The 23425-nt window shown below is 40.6% G+C and overlaps 2 protein-coding genes across 5 annotated transcripts in view; both read right to left on the reverse strand.

The window, feature by feature from the left end:
* TRS120 (transport protein TRS120) overlaps positions 1-1820 on the reverse strand; it is a 69996-nt gene extending 68176 nt beyond the window's left edge. For both annotated transcript variants that reach the window (XM_086796915.1, XM_086796914.1), the window contains exons 1-2: positions 1099-1820; positions 363-569 (exon numbers count right to left, since the gene is read on the reverse strand). In XM_086796915.1, the coding sequence (XP_086653041.1) occupies positions 363-569; positions 1099-1512 (621 nt within the window). In that variant the 5' untranslated portion in view covers positions 1513-1820. The remainder of the gene's footprint in view (positions 1-362; positions 570-1098) is intronic.
* A 16262-nt stretch (positions 1821-18082) lies between these two features.
* On the reverse strand, positions 18083-22448 carry LOC147603264 (plasma membrane ATPase 4-like). Of its 3 annotated transcripts, XM_086796749.1 has the most exons (9): positions 22243-22448; positions 21550-21764; positions 20902-21399; positions 20512-20700; positions 20404-20424; positions 20021-20272; positions 18488-18763; positions 18257-18377; positions 18083-18164 (listed from the first exon to the last, which is right to left on the reverse strand). In XM_086796749.1, the coding sequence occupies exons 1-6, from the start codon at positions 22310-22312 to the stop codon at positions 20021-20023; spliced, it is 1245 nt and encodes a 414-aa protein (XP_086652875.1). In that variant the 5' UTR covers positions 22313-22448; the 3' UTR covers positions 18083-18164; positions 18257-18377; positions 18488-18763. The 3 variants fall into 3 exon arrangements, 2 of the variants coding, with proteins under 2 accessions (XP_086652875.1, XP_086652876.1); XM_086796750.1 differs by having other exon boundaries at positions 20404-20700; positions 21709-22311; XR_015265631.1 differs by lacking the exons at positions 20021-20272; positions 20404-20424; positions 20512-20700; ... (1 more) ...; positions 21550-21764; positions 22243-22448 and adding an exon at positions 19472-20014.
* Between the last annotated feature and the right edge of the window lie 977 nt (positions 22449-23425).

Genomic DNA, 23425 nt, shown 5'->3' on the forward strand with positions numbered 1-23425 from the left:
AACAGCTTTCTCAGATCCAAATGATATAACTTTTGATCGGTGATTACTGAAATGCTGGCTGACCTTGGATTACTGGGAGCTCAGGAAGAGGCACACTGCCAGCAGATGCTGAAGGACATATGAAACCCAGCAAAAGCAGGCAGAACTACAGCAAAAACAGGCAGAACTGCAGCGGAATTCAGCCTCACAGTTCACCCTAGCAGTCCAGTGGCACCTCACAAGGTTATCAAAAAGGCATTCCAGGAAAGGTGAGGTATTAGGTAAGGAATCACAGACATTAAACTTTGTTGCCTAAAAAACAATGCCTCCCATTGACAAATATATATACAATAGAAATCCTTCATTTGGAAAAGAGAGTTTACCTCTTCAGAGCTTAATGAAGCTTGTGAGTCTAAGGGCGTAGTCAAGGTTGCACCAACAGTCTCTGCATGGAGAACCCAGCTCTCGAACTCCATCAAGAAATTTGCAGCTATGTCCTGCATAAGTGTTTGCATGTGCAACTCCAGCGTCTGCCTCTCAGCAGGAGGAACAAATATGAGATGCTGCCTTTTCTTTTCCTCTTGCTCAACCTGCATCTCACATTGCATAGGAAGATCACCCATTAGACTCCTTGGGATTGATTGCGGCCACTTCGTGGCCAAATTTCTATAGTGGCATGGCTAACATGATGTCATTAGGTTACACTTACAAGGCTTTGAGCCATCAATTGCATCAAGCATTGTGTAGACTGCATGCTAGTCCATATCGTCAATCAACATGCATGCCAACACATTGCAAAGACTACATGCTACGACACTTTGGAGGCTGACCTACACTGTCAGCACCAGAGAGTAAACAAGCATCTATGCAAAAGGCCTAAAGTACATGAGGCATAGACTACATGCTAGGCCATTTCAACAACCATTGTCAGCAACCAAGAGTAGACACACATCAAATCATCTCTAACCATATGATTGGATCCCAAGAATAGACATGAAACACATGCCATACCATCCCTGCTACAATATCCCTAACCACATCGTGAATAGGTTACATGATCACCTGAGTACTCATACGTACACCATGATGCTGAGTTTCCTGGAGCATAGAATATGTTACCTGATGTGCATCACTCGGGAAAAACGCCAGCATTCGCTTGACCAGTGCTGAGGGGTAAGCCTTGCATATGGCAGTGAACTGATCATAAACAGAAACAATGTCAGGTGAAGAAGGGCAGTGGCAGAGGCCAATTATGCCATGGATCTTCCGTTGAGCCTGGAAATCCTCCCAGGGACTTCGGGGGGCGCCACCGACAAGGAACTTGAACCAGAGGCTCCCTGTGCTCCAAGGCTGCTGGGCGAAGGGGCTCTTCTGGTGCTCTGTGTAGAAGGAGCTAACACTGGTTAGATCGACTTGCTTGTGGTTCACAACGAGGGAGACGTAGTCACGCAGGTAGATGCCAGAAATCTGGCCTACACCTACGACGACGATTCTGATCATGCAGCCGGTTTCAACGCTCACATCGGGCTCCATTCTGCAAGAAGAACTGTTGGGCTTCCGAGCTGCCAGGGTTATGCGGGTGAGGTTCAGCCGAGCATCATCTGTTGTTGCACTTTGATTCTTGTGCGATCCTCAACGCCTGGTAGCTGTGAGCAGACCCAGCATGTGCATATGCATTCTCCGATCGATCTGATCTGCAAAATCACCCGAACTCTGCAACATTTTCGAAAGTCCTTGCCACGCTCGCTGACACATAGGCGCCAACAGAATTGCCACCTGGACGTTGCCATTAATGCAAGTTGACTCGGACCAATTGGGCATCTCAGCTGGACATATCTTGCCGGAGAGTTGGACGGCCAATCTCTACACTATTATTCTCACTATTCTTGTCCTTGCCATAGCATTCACTCACGTGTCACTCTCTGTGGCCGTCTCATTTTGCCACATGGCATAAGTGTGTCCCCATTTAATCAACGTGTCATACTAAACTTGGCCTTCTCAACAATAGAATCTGAGGGTCTTTACACACACCGAGAAAAAGGGGGGAAAGGAGGTGATCTCCCCACCCGTTTCCTACAAACAGGGAGTCTCCCTTGTCCATCTTCCTGCCCACCCAAGTAAAGGGGAAAAGACTCCTTGAGTACACCCTAAACTGTGCCAAATTTGGCACACTTAGGATTTGCAAGCAAAACTAGGCCTACACATCATGAGATGATGTCATCTTTGTGTGGGATGTGAAGAGAATCACATATTTCAATGATTTCACCTACCCACAACTTAGTTAATTGCACCCTAATTGTGACGTGGGAAAATATTGTAACCAACCTAAGGCTTTGCACTGGCCTAGGGTAAGTTGCACATCATCAGCCTAAGGCTTCGTCTCTCCACCCACACCTAGACACACTGGATTATAAAGGATTCAAATCAAATGGACGCAATAAGTGGGTTCATATTCACATTCCACATCTTTTTCTTAGGAGATGTGGCAAGCTAGGTAATCACGAATGCAATAAGGTTGATATGCTGCATTATTGTTGGTGCTACATTAATTATAAAGGGCCAAATTGAATTAGCCTAACATTCTAAGGTATCCACCTCAGGTTCCTCCCTCTTAACACCCGTGTTTCCATAAGAAGACTAAGGAGACTATGGAGGTTTATGAATTCAATTAGTTAGGTTACTCCCTCTTAACAGCCCATGTTTCCATAAGAAGACTAAGGGGATTATGAAGGTTTATGAATTCAATTACTTGCTTGATTTATCGTTTCCCTTTTGTGTTGACCATGTGCAAATGCAATAGTATGACTATGGAGGCTTATGTCTAAGGTATCCACCTTAGGTTCCTCCCTCTTAGCACCCCACGTTTCCGTAAGAAGATTATTCGTCATGTTCACAACCTTGACGTAGATCTTGACGTACATGAAGTGGTGGGAGCATCTTAAGGGTAACTAGAACATGGAAAGATGAGATTATAGCATACAAAAGATGCTCTATTACATACAAAGTGCAAAAATTATGATGGTAAAGTTGACATATTAATTGGGAGCAGTTAACGTACTCCCTTTCTTGATGTCTATTATACCCTTCATTTTTAGAATTTGGCCATGGGGAGGTCATGAGGTTGGTGCACTTGTAGTTGAGATTGTAATAGTTAGAAAATGTTACATGATTAGCCCATTATCCCTCTAAAAGAGATGTGGTACAAATGTTAGTTAGGGGTTAGGAGTGGTAGTTATCAAATGCTCATGCAATTTAAATGGTAGACTGTGGAGATTAAGAGCAATAATAGTTGGCTTTACGTGTTTATTAAAGAAAATCCCATCTAAAAGAAATAGGGAGTAAATTAGATGGTTATTAAAGTAAAAATGGGTAAGGTGAAGTTTGGAAGAAGAACGACACAACCATCATATTACACTTCTCATCTGGTTTTTATATTGTTGTTGTGCTTACACTCCTCATTACACTTCTCATTTGGTTTTTATATTGTTGTTGTGCTTACACTCCTCATTTCATTTTTATATTATTGTTATGCTTTTTGTAATATGCCATTGATTCACTTATTACTATAAGGGAATGTTAGTTGTCGTTGGAATGGAGAAAAAGGTAGCAACACACACAAATGCAGTAAAAGCAAAGAGAGAGAGCGAGAGAGAGAGAGAGAGAGAGAGAGAGAGAGAGAGAGAGAGAAACAAATAAGATTGAGTGCACAAGTGAAGTGACATGATAAGGTCACTCATACACTCACTCAAGGGTGAGTGTGTAAGTGACATGAGAGAGAAGGTCACTTACGCACTCATAAGAGTGTGTGCACATGCTTAGGGGGGGGGAAATCTCCTAAGGAGAGATTCTATATTCAAGCTCAGCATCGCTACAAAATCTACATCTTCATTGGCAACCAGCACAACTGGGGTGCCCATTCAGCATTCTTTGAAAGTTTATAAAACTGCTTTTCTATCTATAATTGCATGAAAACTATAGAGGGGGTGGTTGGCTGTGCATTGGTGGTGGTTGTGTTGAAAGTTGTGGGGTAGGTTGCGATGCTTCTGTTGCTTATGGATGTTCCTTCGCCCTAGCCTCTATTGAGAAATGTGGTGCCATTGAGCACAAGAAAGGTAGGGGGTGAGTATGAGTAAGCTCAACCATGGTTAAAACCTAGTAAGAAGCCACATGAGCAAAGATGGAATGATTCCACAAGAGCTACAAAGCTAAATTGTACCTCCCTCATATAAAAGGGGTCATTTTGAAGCAATGAGATATGAAGCAAGCTCTCAAGCCTCTCCATGAGTATAAGTCTTAATCTTGCAACCTAACATTAATCTAATGTGGGAAGCTCTCTCTTGCATCAAAATCCATTGCACCCATTTGCATTACGTAATTTGAATTCATTTTTAGCACATAGTTTGCATCTTAATCACTTGTATTAGCTTGAAATCAGTCATTACATGAAAAATCAAAGCTCATTTGCTAATATTGTATGAGATTAAACACTGCCAGTGAAGAAAAATATAAACTCATTTTGGTAAGACCTTCTTAAATGGCAAGGATTTTGCATCTCATGACATTATATGGGGAAGGGGTGCATCCCTTTGGGTCATACACAGCTATAAGCAAACCATAGATGCATCAACTACTCTCCTAAGCATGCCAAAGTACACTTGCATGAGGTGACCACATGCATGGCACCCACATATGAAAGTATATAAAATGAAGCACAAATGGCACTTAGAGAAGAAGGAACAAACCACCAAGCGAAAGCATCAAGCACAAGTGGCAAAGACAAAGTCTACCCTAAAGGCACAATGAAGAAGATAATGCCAAGCAAGGTGGGTATGAAGATAAGTAATGACAAGCAATCAAAGACTAGAGTCAAAGTCAAGAGTAAAAGACCAAGAGCCAAGGAAGCAACAAAAAATCTTCATCAAGCAAAAGCAAGGAGATCTCAAGCGAGCACCAGCACTGAGTAACAAAGAAGCTACCAACCACTACCCTAACCTAATCAATTCATATGTTGTAAGCCTCCAAATGAGTAGGCAAGGCTATTTGTTTGTAACCTAAGAGTAGTCAAAGAGAACCCAAGGGAAGTGATGCAAATGTAAACACTCCTAAACCACTTGAAAAAATCTAATCAAGAACCTAGGGGGGAGATGTTCCATGTCCAAGTCCAAATGTCAATCTACTTACCACCTACATTAAGTGTTAATCCACCTACCACCTACATTAAGGGGGGGTGAAGCATTTATAAAACCTCACATCAAACCACCTTGCAGGGGAGGGGTGTTGAGAAATGTGGTGCCATTGAGCACAAGAAAGGTAGGGAGTGTTAAATTTGCAGCAATGTGATGAGCTATGGTGCATCAAATGCTAGAATCAACATCATTAGAAAAGAGATTAGATGATAATTAAGACGTGATTAGTGAGCAATTAACTGATAGCTTAATGTAGGCATGGATAATAAAAAACTAGCAAATTCTCATTAGGCCAATGCCTCAATTTATAGAGTTTACATCCAAGCATCTAATCCCATTGATCTCTCCTTGATTCACTCCACCTCTTTTGCTTGATTCTCTCCACCTCTTCCCAGAATATCTCCACACCTCCTAACTCTTCTCATGCTACCCTTTATTCTCTCCCAGTAGATACTTTTCACAGCTTCTCTCACATTTACAGATTCTCTTTTACAACCTCTTGCCAAGGGCTTGTTCTCGCACACACCCTATTCACTTGTATATTTCAACACCTCCCCTCAAGTGAATAATCCTAGCACACCTGGACCCTATACCAAGTTTCCCTCTTACTTGGTAGTCTGCGACCAGTGCCTCAAGTCCCTAAACTCATAGTCCTTGACACACTCTCTCTCTCTATGTGTCCAAGGCTACTACAAGTGCCCATGACCTTGACTAAAGTGCTCACACATACATTTACCACATGGCCTACAAGTGCTCGTGACCTTGACTAAAGTGCTCACACATACATTTACCACATGGCCTACATCATCGGTGGCTCAGAGGTGGTTTTACTCTGTTGCGGCAGGTTACATTGGGTTGTGGGGTTCCTCTCTCTCTCTCTCTCTCTCTCTCTCTCTCAGAAAAGATGATCTGACTACTCCACTTCCTTAGGAGCCTCCATGAAGTTTGCCGATGTCGTTCCTTCTCCACTGGGTTTATTGTAGCAGTCTCTTGCCATGTGTCCTGGCTTTCCACAGTTGTGACAAGTGAAGGTCCTTCCTCCTACTTTGCCTCTTCCCCGTCCTCATCCTCGAGAGAATCCTCCTCGGTTGAAGAATGCTTTTTCTTCTCCAACTGTTGAGTCCAGCCATTTCTTCTCTTTGACCCTGGTCTCTTGCTCTAGTAGAGCTCCTTCTATCTCGTGCAGCTTAAATTCAGGTACATTCTTTAATGTTGCTATAATGTTTTCATATTCACCTTTGTCCACTCTTTAGAAGCACTGCTAGTGCCTCATCATCTTCTACCTTTTTGCCAATGGCTGCCAGTTGTTGCTTAATGCTTTTATATTTGTTCGTGTGTGATTAAAGGTTAACTTTCCTTCACATCCAGTTTGTAGAATTGCATTAATAGATTTATCTTTGAATTTTTTGCTTGCGTGCCAAATAATTTATTGAGTTCATCCCATGCATCTTTTGCCCATTGTATCCCTATGATGTGATGAATGATTTCATCATTTAAACTGAGTGCAATAAGTCCTAATGCTTTCTCATTCCTGCTCTTCCACTCATTTTTCCCTCTCACCTCTGGGCATTCATCTCTTTCTTCAACTAGCCCCCACAGATTTTTCCTCATGAGCAGATACATGGTTTTTGTCTGCCATGTGTAAAATTGCTCCCCATTAAATTTGGCTATCTGTTGTGCCGTACTCATGACGATGTGAAGGGGGTCTTACCTTGATCCAATTTCAAGATTCAAGGGCAGTGTCTACCCTTTTACAACTCAATCTGGTGTTGATTACAACAGATTTATCAGCATAAATTCACCAGAAATTACATTAAACCAAGGGTAACAAATCTGTACTGAATGGTTGGAGTATCAAACCATCTTCGAATTGCAATCTTAAGTTATAGGGATCTATATCAGAAACCCAAAGGTTAATTTGAATCCTCAATTGCACCAAAATATAGTGATTAGTGTTGATTAATCACTTATTAGCAAATTAATCCTTTGTTTTGTGTGCAAAAAACAGAGTATGCGGGGAGTCCAGATCTGGAACCTTAGAGTTCAAATGAGCTCAAATCCTTTCAAGGCCATCAATAGCAATTAGTCTAGTAGAGGATTAAGCCAAGAAACACAAGATTTGACCAAACATTGAATGCTTAATCTATGTTTTACCAAAGTCACCTGTAGATTTGATGGAGAGCTTGGATCTCACTGTAGACTTGATGAAATCAAAAACTGTATTCACGAGCTTGTAGAGCACCCTTGAAAACCCTTGGGGCCAAGAGGAATTAGAGCCATTGTACTTGGTGCAGACAAGATCTCCATTTCCCTTCAAAAAAACGGCGCTGGTGTTTTAGCGAAAATTGGCAGTTGTAGAAGGTGGTTTGGCGAATTTGCTTGAATGGGCTGGAGCATAAGCTTGTGGCTATGTGTGGCTAAAGTCTTGAAGGCTATTCTTAAGCCTAGAGGGAGATCAAGCCCCTCCACCAGTTGAGGGTACAGAAGCTCTTTGAAAAGAAGAGGTAAAACTTGATTATCTACTAATCTTGAATAGCCAGGTGATTAGCAAGATAATGGGCTCATAAATTTGATGGATTCTAACCTGGCTTTGATACCATGTTAAATTTGTAGTAATGTGATGAGCTATGGTGGATCAAATGCTAGAATCAACATCATTAGAAAAGAGATTAGACGATAATTAAGACATGATTAGTGAGCAATTAACTGATAGCTTAATGTAGGCATGGATAATCAAAAACCAGCAAATTCTCATTAGGCCAATGCCTCAATTTATAGAGTTTACATCCAAGCATCTAATCCCACTGATCTCTCCTTGATTCACTCCACCTCTTTTGCTTGATCCACTCCACCTCTTTTGCTTGATTCCCTCCACCTCTTCCCAGAATATCCTCACACATCCTAAATCTTCTCATGCTACCCTTTATTTTCTCCCAGTAGATACTTCTCACCTTTTCACAGCGACTCTCACATTTACAGAATCTCTTTTACAGCCTCTTGCCAAGGGCTTGTTCCCGCACACACCCTATTCACTTATATATTTCAACAGGGAGTGAGTATGAGTAAGCTCAAACATGTATCAAACCTAGCAAGAAGCCACATGAGCAAAGCTAGAATTATCCCACATAAACTACAAATCCAGATTGTACCTCCCTCATCTAGAAGGGGTCATTTTCAAGCAATGAGATATGAAGCAAGCTCTTAAGCCTCACCATGAGTACAAGTCTTAATCTTGTAACCTAATTATGCTTGATTCTTTGCTTAATTAGTTTAGCAGTTAATCATCATGTTTATGCTTAGGCATCACCCACCTTAGTAGTTAATCATCATGTTTATGCTTAGGCATCACCCACCTTAGGTTAGCTTAATCACTAGATTAATGTAAGATTAGTACTAATCACCTTAGTCTTGCACGTGCACATGGTACCCATGTTTTTTGACAACCTCAGTCTCCTTGACTTTTTTGACTTGGTCTTTACCCCTCTCTACTATTTCCTATTGAGTACCCTTTTGTGCTTCTTATTTAGCCTCCAGCTCTGACCTTGATTCCACAATTATATTGCCCAGATCTCATCAATAGAGAATTTTGGCTTCTTGGGCTTTGGTTGTTCACTATGGTCATCTCCAAGCCTCTTGTCTTTTTTTTATCTTTCTTATCTTTGGGGGGGGTCTTCTGCTGGGAACTACCATCAGTTGCAAATAAGGGGTTGCAGAAGAAGCTGGCTATATAATTCTTATGTGAGTAGGGGTGCTATTCCTAGGTAAGGGTCCTTTGGATTCTTCAATGCCAACGCCATTTTGATCTCTACATAGATCACCTCTACCCAGTTTTCTCTTGCTTGAATGGGATTGGGGCATAGGTGAGCTCTATTAAATATGGTGAGTAGCCCATTATCCACTTGGGTTATGCAATGTGGCTTGTAAAATGACAAGTATGTGAAGTATAGCCTACAAGGCATGACCATATAGGGTAGTATAACATCTTCCTAGTATGACTTGTGCACTTGTCCATTTTGAAACATGCATCCTTCTCTATTGGCTTGTTTATCCTTTTGAAGTCCCATTCCTTGAGAGCACGGGAAAATTGAAATGATGCCTCACCAGTTTTTGTGTGAGCTTCACTTTCCGCCATTCATTGCTCTACAGGCCTAGTGGCTATGTGACAAAGGTTTATGTTCTGTTGTTAAATGAGTGGATGCCTTAGTAGCATCTGGCCAGGTCCATCCCCCAAGGTTGTAGCTCAAATAAGGTCAGTAGGCTAAGCTTTTGGAAAAGTTTCCTTGTGGGCACATACTCTAATGCTAGTTTGCAGCATTTTGGTGTTGGGATTGCCACTGAATGGATCCCAAAATTGGAACTTTAGGATCACTCTTCCCACCATGACTTTGAGGCTTGGAGGCTTGCAACCTCCAAGTAGCTCTCCTTGGCTTCATAGAGCTTCAAGGGCATATAGGGATCAGGTGGGAGCCCTTAGCTCTCCTCCCATATTCTTACCTTTCCCTTTTGTAGGGGTGCATGTAGTCATTTTTCCGAGTGGTACTAGTATTATACCTAGCCCATTAGAGCTATACTGATATTGAAATGCAAAGGTATACACATTCATAACTTACCATGTCAATCCTTGCATTACTGGGCATGCATGCTAGACTGCAATTGACATTCTGTTTTTTGGGCAATGACATTAGCAAGCTGAGTCCTGACTGGCTCTTTTTAAGCTTTGGTAGATTCTTGTAATCTTTTGGGCCCTTCTATCTCATTAACCATGGCCAAAGTCTAACCTTCTTATTGTCCCTTGTTAGGATATACATCATTCCATCTAAGTCTAGATAGAACTCTTGATTTTCACTAACCGACATCTAAGAGGTTTGGCTCAATTCCGTATTGAAGGCATTGGCCATCTATCCAAGAGTATCGGGCTTGTGTGAATGAAAATTAGGGCTTAGTTAGTTGCATGGAAGCCTTAACATAGTAAGATGTGTGATTCACTGGTTCTCGTGTTGTTGGCTTGGCTCTTAACTTGTTCGCTTGTAGCTCTTCTTTCACCCATGGGTCTTCCGACTTGGGGCCTTTTGGCTCCTTCGAATGACTCCCCTTTGAACACTACATGGTCTCATTTGGCCATATCCAAGTTGAGGCATTGGATTGGGTTAATGCCCCATAATCTAGATTTGGTATCCGCCATTGGTCTGCTTTCGAACTGGAATCAAGAGCTACTAGGGTGGTTAATCGACTCTTGGTCCTATCTCACTCCCTACTAGTGTTGGCATGTATGATAACATGTCGTGCTAACGTTGGGTTCAATTGTGAAGTCAAAATGATTTGGCTCAATGTAAATGAATAAGAACTTGTTCCAACACCAAAATCACTCATAAAAGTCTTTTTAAGAGTTTTTCTTAATTTTCACATATTTTTTTAAGCTTTTTAGAAGGTTTTATGTTTTTTAATGGTTTTTCTCCAGGGTTTAGAAGGTCTAGGTCTATGACCATGGTCTAATTCCCTTACATTGGCTGTTTTTTCTGAGTCTTTGTGCTTTTGGAATTTTGTCTCAATAGGATCGACAATCTTACTTGGTGTGATTCTCCTGAATAATTCCTCTTAGAAATGATTCTTGTAAAAAAACAATCCTAGATAGAACGCTTCAAGAACAAGATGATCTTACTTTTAGATCATAGTGATCTTGGTTGACTCATGATCCGAGACTTGGATCAACTGCTGCACTTATGGGATCATAGCAATTCAATTGTCATTACGGTGCAATTATTGTGCTATCACAAAATATTCCCTGCAAATTTGGCAAGTACACTGGCATTGACTCCCATGTTCACGACTATTATGGTCAGTTAATTGCTTATAAATGCACATGCTCTCATCACGTTAATAATCATGCTAGCCTGGTCAAATTAATTCAACTCCTAGGGTTAAATAGGATTGAATCGGACAATTCTACATTTTCCTACTTTTTTCTTGGTGGGTCTCTCTCTCTCCCCTCCCCCTTAGTTTCTTTAGTTTTATATATATATATATATATATATATATATATATATATATATATATATATATATGTATGTATATATGTATATAACTACATAGTTTTGTGTTCTTCATTATTGTAGAACATGGGATTGGCTCATTGAAGTTCTTGGTTGTAGAGATGGACATTGTCATGGGATCCACAAGGATATATTAATGCTTTCAATGGTTAATGGATCAAAATTATGAGCTTAAAGTGCCCGGTTTCCCACAGTTTAAGTGAGTGTGAACACTTATGGCCATGTATATAAGTGAAAATCTCTCACAATACAAAGGATTCTCCCATTGTGCAATAGAGTCTTGCTCTTGCTAATCTCTATCTAATCCATGCTAATGAATGTGTATGAGTGAAGTGAGGTGAGAGGAGGGACGAGTACACGTAGTGTAATGCGGTGGTGTGACAGTGTAGGGAGGCGTAGTGGAATTGCTACTCATGCAGTTCGCTAGGTAATCTTCTCGTTAGATGTGTTTCAGCGCGGGTTTGGGTGAGTTATAACATTTTTAGCACCATTGCTGGGGAATCATCCCTTGGCTTTTTTTAATCATTTTTCTCAAATCTACGCATTACCCATTGCCCATTTCCTTGATTAGTGGTTTACCATGAGAAAGATGTGGTTTTGATGGAGATTTGTGTGTGATTTGGTGAAGAATAGCTCTCTTTTTTGTTTTGTAAAGAATATTTTTTTGCTTAAATTTTTGCTTAAATCATTTTTATTGTTGTTGTTAATTTGGTTTTTAATGTTCATAGGGCTTGCACATAGAGTGTATTAGGCTTTGTTTGCTTCCATTGCATCAAAAAATGCAATAGAATGTAATTTTTAGTGAGTTCTATCTCTCTTTAGAGTTAAACATAGAGTTAGAATCATTAATTTTTGCGTGATTTGTTTGTTTTTTGTTTGATTTGTATGCATTAGAGTGTCAAAAAGTATTAGTAGTAGCTTAATCCTTTAAAAAATTTCATGAAAATGCTTAAAAAGCCTTGAAATCGACTAATCTTTCTTAATCGACTCGTTTTTTGTCATTCAGGGGGTAAAAAACTAGAAAATGTATTTTTTGGGGTCAAAATTGATCATGTAAGAGGTCAAAATTAGTGTTTTGATCATGTAAGAGGTCAAAATTGATCATGTAAGAGGTTGAAATTAGTGTTTTGAGAGCATCGAGATGCATCAAACCACCTAATTACATCAATTGCTTCATCAATTGGAGCACTTTCTCTTGTGCTTAATTTTGCATAAAGAGAATAGACTAAAATCAAGAGTTTAATTAATCTCTAATTATGGATTAATTTACACATTAGTTGATGCATATAGCTTAGCAATATTATGCCCTATCCAATGATGTGCTTAATGGTGTGAATTAATTAGTGAGATTGGTAGTTAATTAGAGCCCTTGATTACTCCAAAGGAGGAAAGATTAGTGGAAGGATTAATCCTTGATTAATTTTAAGCACTTTTTCTATAACTCATTAAGGCTAATGAGCATTGAATGAAAAGATACCAAATGAGTTGTCAATTTGTCCATTTTGGGAGTCATTTATGAAGGGTGTAAGGGGGTGTCATAAAAGTGTTGACTTTTTTGATTCCCACTTGCCTTTTTGGGAAAATGGCCATGAGTCTCCAAGTAAAAATTCAAAAAATATTCCCTCCACATAAAAAAACTTGAATTTTCCACTAGACTAAAAATAAAAAATAAAAAATAAAAATCGTGGGTTCATGTCGTGAATCGCACTTAGTTTACGTCGTGAACTAGCCTTGAAAAAAAAAACAGCCTCGCAAAAAATAAAATAAAATCTGTGAACCACCTAGTTCACATCGTGAACTGCGACCGGCTAGTTTACGTCGTGAACCATGGCTTGCTAGTTCACGCCAAAAAAAAATCATTTTTTTTTTGCATGATCTCGATTTCACGTCGTGAAACACGACTTGCTAGTTCACGTCGTGAAACAAGTTCATGTAAAAAAAGATAAAATAAAATTAATTAAGTCTGTGAAGTCCATTTCACGTCATGAAACCCTACTATTTCATGTTCGTGAAAGGGAACCATCAGCCAAAAAAAAGTCTGAAAAATAGCCATGTTATATCTCCTAAACTGTGAATCAATGAACGTGTGCTAGTGCTCATCAGAAAGCTGGCATCGAGCTCTTCGAAATTGGTCTTGAACATCCGAGAGAAAAAGCCATCATTTTGGCCTTTAACCAGTAGCCTTAAAATTTGACCCAAAAATTGAGGCAAAAAACGGCCCTTAAAGCACTAGAAATTGCCCTAAATAGCCTCGAAAAAGATTACATACCATATTCGGGCTACTTTTTAAGTATCTAAAAGATAAAATCACGAAAAAATCAGAGAGACAAAGTTGTAGTACTCCAAAAATACTACAACTCTCTTATACAGTTTTTCCAAATTCCTTTTGGAACACATTCAATAACGGGATGTGAAACAGGAAAAATCTTTTTTTCATCTTGAGACATTGATGGAAAATAGGTTTTGAGACCTCCTCTTCCATCTTGGATACTACTGGCATGCACCTTTTTCGAAAATGTTCATTCTAAGGGCATTTACATGCACTTTTGAGACCTCGGCTTCCATCTGGGACACTAGTGGTACACATTTTTACACACTTTTTTCAGAAAAATATCTCTAAGAGATCATTCACGTGTGCTTAGTACCTAAGCAAATCAAGACAAACGGATACTCGTTTAACCCAGGGAAGAGTGCACTAGGCCTCCGGAGGCTATAACGGACTGTAAGAAAACCTAAAAGGAAAAAAAAACATGTCACGTGTGCTTGCTTGCTCACAAGGAGCAATTAAACGTCAAAATATGGCAATGATAGAGGGATTACATGGGCTTACACCCAGACTAAACCCAATGGCTGAAATCTTCGAGTCATTGAGATCCATACCCCAAATGCAACTCCCAATACCATTTGCCATGCTGACAACAAGCATGTCATCAGGTTTTGCACCCCTTGTCACACATCAATCCCTCTAGGATCTGGTCCCTTGCCTAGCACTAACCCTTTAGAAGTGCTCCTTTGCAAACCCTAGATGCCCACACCTTGGACATATTAACTAATCTAGGAAGGGGGGTTGCCCACGGACTAAGTGAGTCCCTATCTACATTAGCATCCATACACGGCCTTAGTGACTCATACAAGCCGTACATATTTTTAAAAGCATGGGCAAGTACGATGGAACGACCGATCCTATTCAATTCATATAGATGTTTGAACAGAGATGTGAAGCCTTTGGAAATCCAAACTGCCCCACCAAGGTACATGTGTTGAACCTTTGCTTAGTGGGAAAGACTAGTCGATGGTTCATTACATTGATGCCTGCAACAGTTAAGATGAACTTGAGGACCTTGAAAATAGCCTTTATCCATGGCTTTTCAAAAGACAAGGTGATCAGCAAAGTGTAGCAAGAGAACTCTATTCGATTGAGTGTAAACATAACGAAACCATTAGAGATTTTATCCTTTGGATAAAAATCTTGGACTCACGATGTGAGCCATGGGAGAAACTAAATGATGCTCAATGTTGTAAAGAAGCAATATGTTTATATGAAAACATGATGGAGGATGATTACAAGCTTTTCCTCATCTAAACCGAGTGAAGTAAAGGCTAAAGAAAAATTGATCTCGGAATTGTCATTCCTTGACTTCTACACAGCCTTGCTTACTCCTTGCTTAAAAGCTTTGAACTGGCATCTCCAAGAGAGGATGAGCTCCCTCAAAGCCAAACATCCTTAATGCCTCTGAAAGTGATGGGCAAGATGCCTTGTGTTCATTGCCATTGCTACGTCTATCCCAATTCCCAATGCGCATAGAATAGGCCTATCTTTTTGTACTGCATATATTGCAAAACCTTTGGTCACAACACACCGTAATGTCTTAATTCATCTACAGCTACCTCAAAACCTCCATCTCCCATGCCCCAAACAAACACAGTTCAAAGAGAATCTGCTTAGGCAGCAGCAGTTAAGCAAACACTTCAGTGTTTCTATTGTCGTGGACTGCACAAAATGGTAGAATGTACAATTTGGAATACTCCCATGTCCACTGACACTTTGCAACCCATATGTGAACTATGTGGCATCAATCACACATTCCAAGATTGCCCAAGGTGAGTTGCTTCAATGAAACCTGTCTCGCAGAATACAACTCTTAACATCTTGAGTGTACAAAATGGGTAATTTTCCATGGTACCCTTGAATATACTTTTACACTTGCAAGCTAAGGCACGAGAAATAGTAAAAAAGAATGCAAAACAACACACTTCAAAATGGGTAGAGGAGCATGTTTTAAAAGAGAAACCAAAAGAAGAAGTAAAACCTTCTAAACCCAAGAAAAACAAGGGGAAACAAACTGTTGAAATAAAGAACAGGGGAAAGGAGCCTATGGAGGATCTAACCCCAAAAGAGCCAAAAGATACACATGATGAAGAAGCATCCTCCTCAAAGGCTACTGCTCAAACCACAAAACCCACATGTGCGACACATGATAAAAAAGCACCAAAGAAAGTTCGTTCTCGTCGTATGGGCAAACATAATGAAAACCTAGAAATCCAAGGAAAGTCAGAAGAAGAAACAAGTTCTAATACGTCACTTAGTGAGGATAAAACAAGTTCTAATTCGTCACTCAATGCACCTCATAGACCAATCAAGAAACTAGAACCCACCCAACCACCCCAACTTGAAAATCATGATCACTTGACATATGCGGAACGTAAAAAGCAAGCTTAGCATTGTTGAGTGCCATATAGGATCATCAGTTGTGATTGAACCTCATAATTTCAAACCTAAAAAAGCAATCGGGTACTCTTGAGAATATTGAGAGCCAAAATGAGGAAAACCATGCTTTAGATCAACTCTTTGGGAATAAATTGGGGAATGAAGATTCAATGCTTCCATCCCAAAGTGAATGGAAAATTGAGACATCCATGATTCTATTTGAGGAGCCTATCAAAGTTTGGCTAGATTTCCCTATGGGAAAGACTATTAATAAACAAAAAAAATAGTGATTATTCCTAAATCTAGTCATAGCATCATATCCGGGGAAACTTAGGTATCCCATTGATGTTATAGATGCTAGTGGTGGGGAATACATGGAAATATGGTGCTCAATGTGAACACAATGACATGATAGGTTTCCTTACTGTGTTTTATTGAGACTTGTTTAGAATCTTGTGAAGACCTTGGAGGTTCACGTATGGCATTAGAATACCCTTTTATGTATGGCATTAGAATACTCAAACACCTTTTTAACAAATTTGAGCATGGTCTCTTGAGTGTCACAAGGCACTTTTGTTCATTCTCTATATAGTTAAAAAAAACCATTCACTAGATAATTTCCTAGATATAAATGAACATATCTAGGAAAAGTGCAAACTAGAGAAAATGAAACACTTTCCTAGATAGCTAACTAGGAAATACAATGCATGGATTTTTCTATATAGGAAAATTTATTTATATAGTAAAAATTTCCTATATATGTACATAGGAAAAATTTTCCTATACATGTAAATTTATCTATGTAGAGAAATCCATGCTTTGTATTATCTAGGTAGCCTATCTAGGAAACTGTTTCATTTTCCCTAGTTTGCACTTTTCCTAGATATCCTTATTTGATCTAGGAAATTATATAGTGAATCCATTGTATCTATGTCTAGAGAATGCTTATTAGCTTATCCTCTAGATAGGTTATGCAAGTGAATGAAAGGTGGGGTGCCCAATTAAGTGAGGTTTTCTTACTGAAGGTAGAAGCAACCATGCTAACAAGATTTAAATGTTCATTCATAGCTGGTACTGTATGTTAAACTCTGTAAGAGATCAATGGTAATGAGCTATCATGACTGTGGTCATGTTGTGCCGAATGTGAAGAAAGTTATCAACGCTCTTATCATGCTAGAGGCTAAGGGCATTTAGCATCCATCATGCCCATAGCTTGATTGAGTTATCCACACAATGGCTTACAGTCTATAGATAGACAAAAATGTATCCAAAACAATGTAGGAGACAGACTCCATCTTTCCATGTGTCAAAAAACAAGGCAGAAAAGATGACAGGTGTAAGCTTAGAAAAAGACAAGGTAGAAAAGATGGTAGCTGTAAGCTTAGAAAAAGGAAGTAACATACCTTTCCCCATCCTGCTAAGAATTTTGTCTGCATGTCCAAAGCACCGAAAAAACGCCATCTGAAATTTAGAGGTCAGAAAAACTCATAAACTAGAGAGGAATTAATAAAAGCATAAGCGAGAATACAACTCAACTTCAAGGTCAAGCCAACATGAAAAACCCTTTAGTGAATGAGCGAAATCCATGGCAAATCAAACCACATATGAGCTTATGTAGAAGTGAATCAAGCTGCCAAGTTGTAAGCCAAGATGTGGTGTAGGATTAGCAAGTGTCATTACAGTGGGAAGTAATATTTTCTCCAAGCTGAAACATGTAGTGCCCATCTTTGTCATCTTCACACCAAGGAGGGGATTGAGTCCTAGGCAACTCCGTTCACATAGGCATTCAGAGGAGCAGGACTGGACCTTGCTAGAGCAAAAGTACCCCCTTCGTCATGCCTTTCATGCTCCGTAAAATGATGCCCACTGTTGGGAATAGGCTCGGCCTACACAAACCATCCAACGTCCATGTTCCACCATCATAAACATACTCTTTTATAATGAGACCCTTAACCATGAACAAATCAATACCAGCATATTTAATGTTGATTAAAACAAGCCATCGAGAGACATGCCTACTATTGATCTACAGCAACAAACCAAATCCCACCTTCTTCATCAACATGGGGCATTCAAAGATCTGTCTTAGGACCAAAATGGTGCCCAAAAGTACTCGTGATCAGTATAGCACAATCAAAATCCCTTGTCTATAATTTGCCTCTTCATTGGGCTTGGCTAGCGCGGCTTGTGTTTGTTGGAATGTCAGATGCATTGACATGGCCTGATGCTGGAGGTTCCCACCTACAACATATCCAATCTAATCAAGAAAATGAATCGTTGAGAATTTTACAAAAAAAATTGAAGACTGCAAATTACAAGGTTCAAATACGCACAAAAAGAAGTCACAGTTGTTGGATGAACATCGATAAAAGCATCTCCCACAGTTTCTTTCTTTCTGTGCTATAAGCAAGGAGCATACTTGCTGACAGTGGCACATCACTGAGCCTTTACATACTAATGATGCATCACAGTTATACATACTATTAAAAAATTTCAAAGAGAAAAACATTTACTAGAAGCTATTCAAAGGTTGGGATTGCTTGAAAAATCTTCCATGATTTTACCTGTTGGATTAGGTGTTGACCTTCACTCTTGATGAGAGGTCCCTTTTTGGTCAAGCTTAGAGCTGTTTTGCCCAATGTTAGCACCTCTATTTCCAACATGCCCTCCCCCTCCAAGACCATGCAAGCCTCATGTCATGCTGCAATAAAGATTGTCAAAAGATCATACATGTTGATGAGGTCAATTTGTGAATGTGATGACTTGACTGACCCTGTATCTCCCAGTTTCACATAGTTCAATCAGCTCCTTTAGAATGGAGTCACCACCTCCGACACAACCTGCATGCAAAACATGAGTTAACAAACACAAGTCACACATCTAAAATGTTACAGGAGTTGAATAACACATACAAGGTTATTTTCCCAAAAACCTCTCTTCTAGGTGCAAATGATTCTTGAATGGTTCTGGTCTTATTATACAGCTAAACCTTCAATACACTACTTTTCATCGGGTTTCTGGCCATCGAATTTTTTTTAAAAGAATGTAACTTTATCAGCACATCTGTAAAGTTCTTTGTGTGAACCATTTTCCACCAATAACATGGACCCAGATGTTAAATGGGTTTCATGACATGTAGCATAATAATCTAGACATGTGGATATTAATAAAGCCTCTAAACATGGAAGGCAGATCTGGGCACAAGGCAACTCCTTTGAGGCTTGGCAAGTAGAAGGGAATGGGCTGCCTGGCTTCCTCATTCCCCAAACCAGATTGGTTGGCTACAATTGTTGCAGCCCAACCAGTGAGGTCAGTTGGCCAGCCCCCTCTGCTACTCATTCTCACTCTTATTCAACATAGCCCCCTTACTCTCAATGGGTCTTGCTCGTAGACCACCTATGAAAGCCCTTGGATCCCTCCTCTTAAACCTGGGAGTTGAAGGCATGCTGACTTTGGTCAAGCCAGACTGCTCCTTCTTGTGGTACACACAAGACATGATGTATTAAAGAAAAAACACAACAAAAGGACCCTAGTAGAGAGGGTTTTACCTTTAAATGATGAGTAGGATCATGTTGCAGGCCGACTGAACCACTCTCATGCTACCATTGCCAGGAAACTCAGCATGATCTCCGTCTGCCGATAGCCGTAATTTGGTGCTTTGAACTCCTCTATTCCAAGAAATGGCGGCAACCGCCGGGACGAAGGAAATGTTTAGTTTTTTTTAATGCCAAGTACTATTTTTAAAAAATGGGCATTTTCTATCTACTAAACGACAGGAATTTGCTGCTCTTATTTAAGCAAAATCCGGACCTAACTGTTGTGTCAGTTCCATTGGATGTATGTATGCAGGGCAAGTATGTATGGACATATGCATCTATCTACATGTATGAAAGGGCATATGCATGCATGTATGTATGACTTTGTATGTACTGGCATGTGCGTGCATGCATGCATATAGTATGTATGTTTGTCTATGTATTTAGGTATGTGTGCACGCATGCATATCCGTATGTATGTATGTATGCATGCATGCTCTAAGAGCACACAACTGTAAACATTGGAAACAAGCGCTTGCTTCACCTAAAGAAGTATCTTACCTATGCGAGAGTCTCGGAGACTGCCATGTGCCATGTACTCATAGACAAGCATTTGATCCCCTTCTGCTGACCAAACTGAGACAAGATTCTTGTGATGTACACGCGAGAGTGTGGTGAGAGTTGCACGTTTCCCATGCGAACCTGTATTACCCTCAGATTTTGGGGCAGTTTTCCAATAAGAAATTGAGGGACAGGCACTCGGATCTTTAGCCCATTTCTGCGTGTTCTCTTCCCTAGCCATGCATCACTATGCTAATACCAACAAAAAACAACCATTATTATCAAATCCTGAATGCAGTTCGTTTGTCCATAGGATTGAAAGGAAGGAAGTGAACTTCCTGAATGCCTTGCCTAGCTTCTTTTGGATCAGCAAGCATACTTACAATAGCTTTGTCTATAGCATCCTGCTCCAGATCACACAAGTTATGGTAGTTACATATTAAGGAAAGATTAATGTTGATCAGCATATACTGCACTCCCATCCATCTCACCTGATTTTCAAGACGGGAAGCCTGAGCTACAGTCAAGAGGACAAGCTCTTTGTTTGCTTTGGGCGAAACAACTTCAATAAGGTTTCTGTCCACTGTCAGCTCATTGAGAGTAAGAGTACCTGTCTTGTCAGAGCAGAGAATGTCCATTCCAGCAAGCTCCTCAATTGCAGTCATGCGCTTTACAACAGCCTATTAGCATCACAGCGAGATGAGCTAACAGCAGTTGAACTTTCTACACTTTGACTGTTGTCATGCTTTTTACTCTTTCAGCAATTGACTGTACAAGTAATGCATGATGCTACCCCTACGCTCTGCAGAGAGGTTTAAAGTGCTCTGTCATGCGCACAAGGAAGTGCTCTATTAAAAAAAGGAGACAAACACATATATTACTTGGTTGGAGCTAAGAGCATGGGAGCCAATGGTCATGGTGACAGAAAGCACAGTGGGCATGGCTATGGGGATTCCACCGATAAGCAAGATGACCAGGTTTTCAACGCCCGTGTGGTAAGGAGTGTGCTGAGTGAACATCACAATGGACTCACCCATGATGCCCATTAGGATGATAAAGAAGCAGCAGTAACCAATTTTCCTCAAAACCTCCTGAAAGTGGCCAGGATTCTGTGTGGTGTCAGTAAGGTGGCATGAATGCCCCATGCGAGTGAATTTTCCAGTGGTGATAACAAGGGCGTCTATTTGTCCCTGCTTCACAACAGAGCCACAAAAGGCCTCATGGCCGGGATGCTTCGTTGCTGGAAGGCTCTCTCCTGTCATGGCGGACTCATCAAGCAGCAAAGGATCACCATCTAGCAGCCTACAATCGGCTGGCACAATGTCACCAAGCTTGATGGCGACAATGTCTCCGGGTACGACGATGGCAGCCTCCACCTCCTGGGGCATGCAACAAAAGGCATGGTCAGCCATGCTTATACAGTAAGGGGAATGGAGTGAATTCAATTTACAGACCTGTGTTTGCTTCTCATTGGGAAAACACACGCTCTGAAAACAAACAGCAGCACTTTAATTTGTCTTAATCTCTACCTGATAGTGGCCATCTCGCAGGATCCGAGCACAGGCAGCGAGGCGCTTCTTCATGATCTCATCCGTGGCCTTGCCCACATGACGCTCCTCAAGGTAGGAGATAGTGGCATTGACAAAGAGGAGGAAGACGATTCCGACAAAGTCTTGCCAATCGGGCACCTTGTGGTCGCCGTTGTCCAGCACGATGGTGACGACGGCAGCCATCTCCATGACCCATTAATATGCTGCTTAATTTGTGTAGGTTCTCCTGCTCTGTTGAGCTGGTGAATACCTCGTTTCTGTGCTTCTCTACTTGATTTAAGAGATCTTGACAGTTCGATCCATGAACATTTATAATGTTGCAAGCCTCTGCTTGTTTCTCCTCTCCCTTTGCATCTTGCATTAGAATGGAGAAATCAATGCAAGGGCAAGAGGTATATGGTGATGATACAGAGTGCTTCTCCTCATGGCTTTTAATTATTGGGCTTGAGTACTTGTAGGCTTCACGCTGATGCACTTGACCTTGATTCTGCTTGCTGCTTTTGCTTTCACCGAATCTTTGGGGTTCTGGTATGACCTTCTGCTTCTTGATCGCCCTTTTAGAAGACCCAATTTCTCTGCAGCCGTTCGCATCCTCCTCTTTTAATTCAAAAATCGAGCTCGCAAAGAGCCCAGGTTTCATTGAAATACACGAGCTTGTAGAGGCGATGAAATATGACAGGGACTGGAAGAACTTACGAAGCTCGCCCTCCTGCTTGATCTCCTCCAGCTTGTTTGGCCCCATCTGCTCTGCAGCCTACGCGCCGCGTCCACTGAAGTCAGCCCTGCTTTTGTATAGTCCAGGGTGAAACACCTCCTCCATAGCCACGCTCTTCAGCATGTCACCAGCAACAGAGTGCGCATCCTGGTTCTTACCGTTAACCAAGATTAGCCGAAAGTTAGGGTTTTTTCATTATTTTTAATAAAAAATTTACACCACACCCTCTCTCTCTCTCTCTCTCTCTCTCTCTCTCGACTCTTCTCCTCTCTCTAACCTCTCTCTCTTATCAACACACTTTTTTTTTTTGTAAAACAAAGAAATTATATTATGAAACATCCATTTTACATCCGGCAGTGCTCAAGAAAAGAGCCTATGCCTATCCATCAAAAACAATAAAAGAAAAGCTGAATACAAGAAACATCCAAATCTTCCTCATGTAAGGTATCATATAAGGACTGCCGCAATGAGGCTCGCAAGAACTCATAAGGGTGCTGAAGGGGTGAATTCAGATATGCATGATTTCGCTGTAGGCAGAGGGTCCATAAGGCCCAGTATCTGATCCAATGGAAGAAAAGAGAATACTGTGACAAAGAAGCTGATAATCTGCCAAACATCCAGAAAAACCTGTAGAACCTGTGTGCAGGAAATCTGAGAGATAAAAAATAGGAGATCTTGTCCAGAAGGTCTCTGGAATATGAACAAAGCCACAATAAATACGGAATACTCTCAGTAGTATGATGACATCTTGGACAAAGAGGAGAGGCAATCCTTCTTTGAGCCAATTTCACTCCCACTGGAAAAATACCAACAATGCATCTCCAAAGAAAGAGTCTCTGCTTCAATGGCATTTTCAACTTCCATATCAATGTCAATTTTACTTTCCACCAAGCTAAAGACTTATTCAGATGCCAAAGAGAATTAGCATGATGAGCAATCCATGGAAGAGGTAATATCAATCGATAAGCCTGTATGGAAGTCAATAGATGCAAAGGCTGAGAGGATAATCTTGGACTTGAAGACTGAAGATGCCAATCTTGAAGCCTGTCTCTTACATCCACCATATAGGTCTATGATGCATCCCAAGATTGTATTGTTGGCATGCTGCCGGAAAAGAGAGAATATGCCCTTGAGTATCTA

The sequence above is a fragment of the Cibotium barometz genome, chromosome 64 (assembly GCF_041138505.1).
Source record: "Cibotium barometz isolate CiBa-2024 chromosome 64, ASM4113850v1, whole genome shotgun sequence".
In the NCBI taxonomy this organism is placed as follows: domain Eukaryota; kingdom Viridiplantae; phylum Streptophyta; class Polypodiopsida; order Cyatheales; family Cibotiaceae; genus Cibotium; species Cibotium barometz.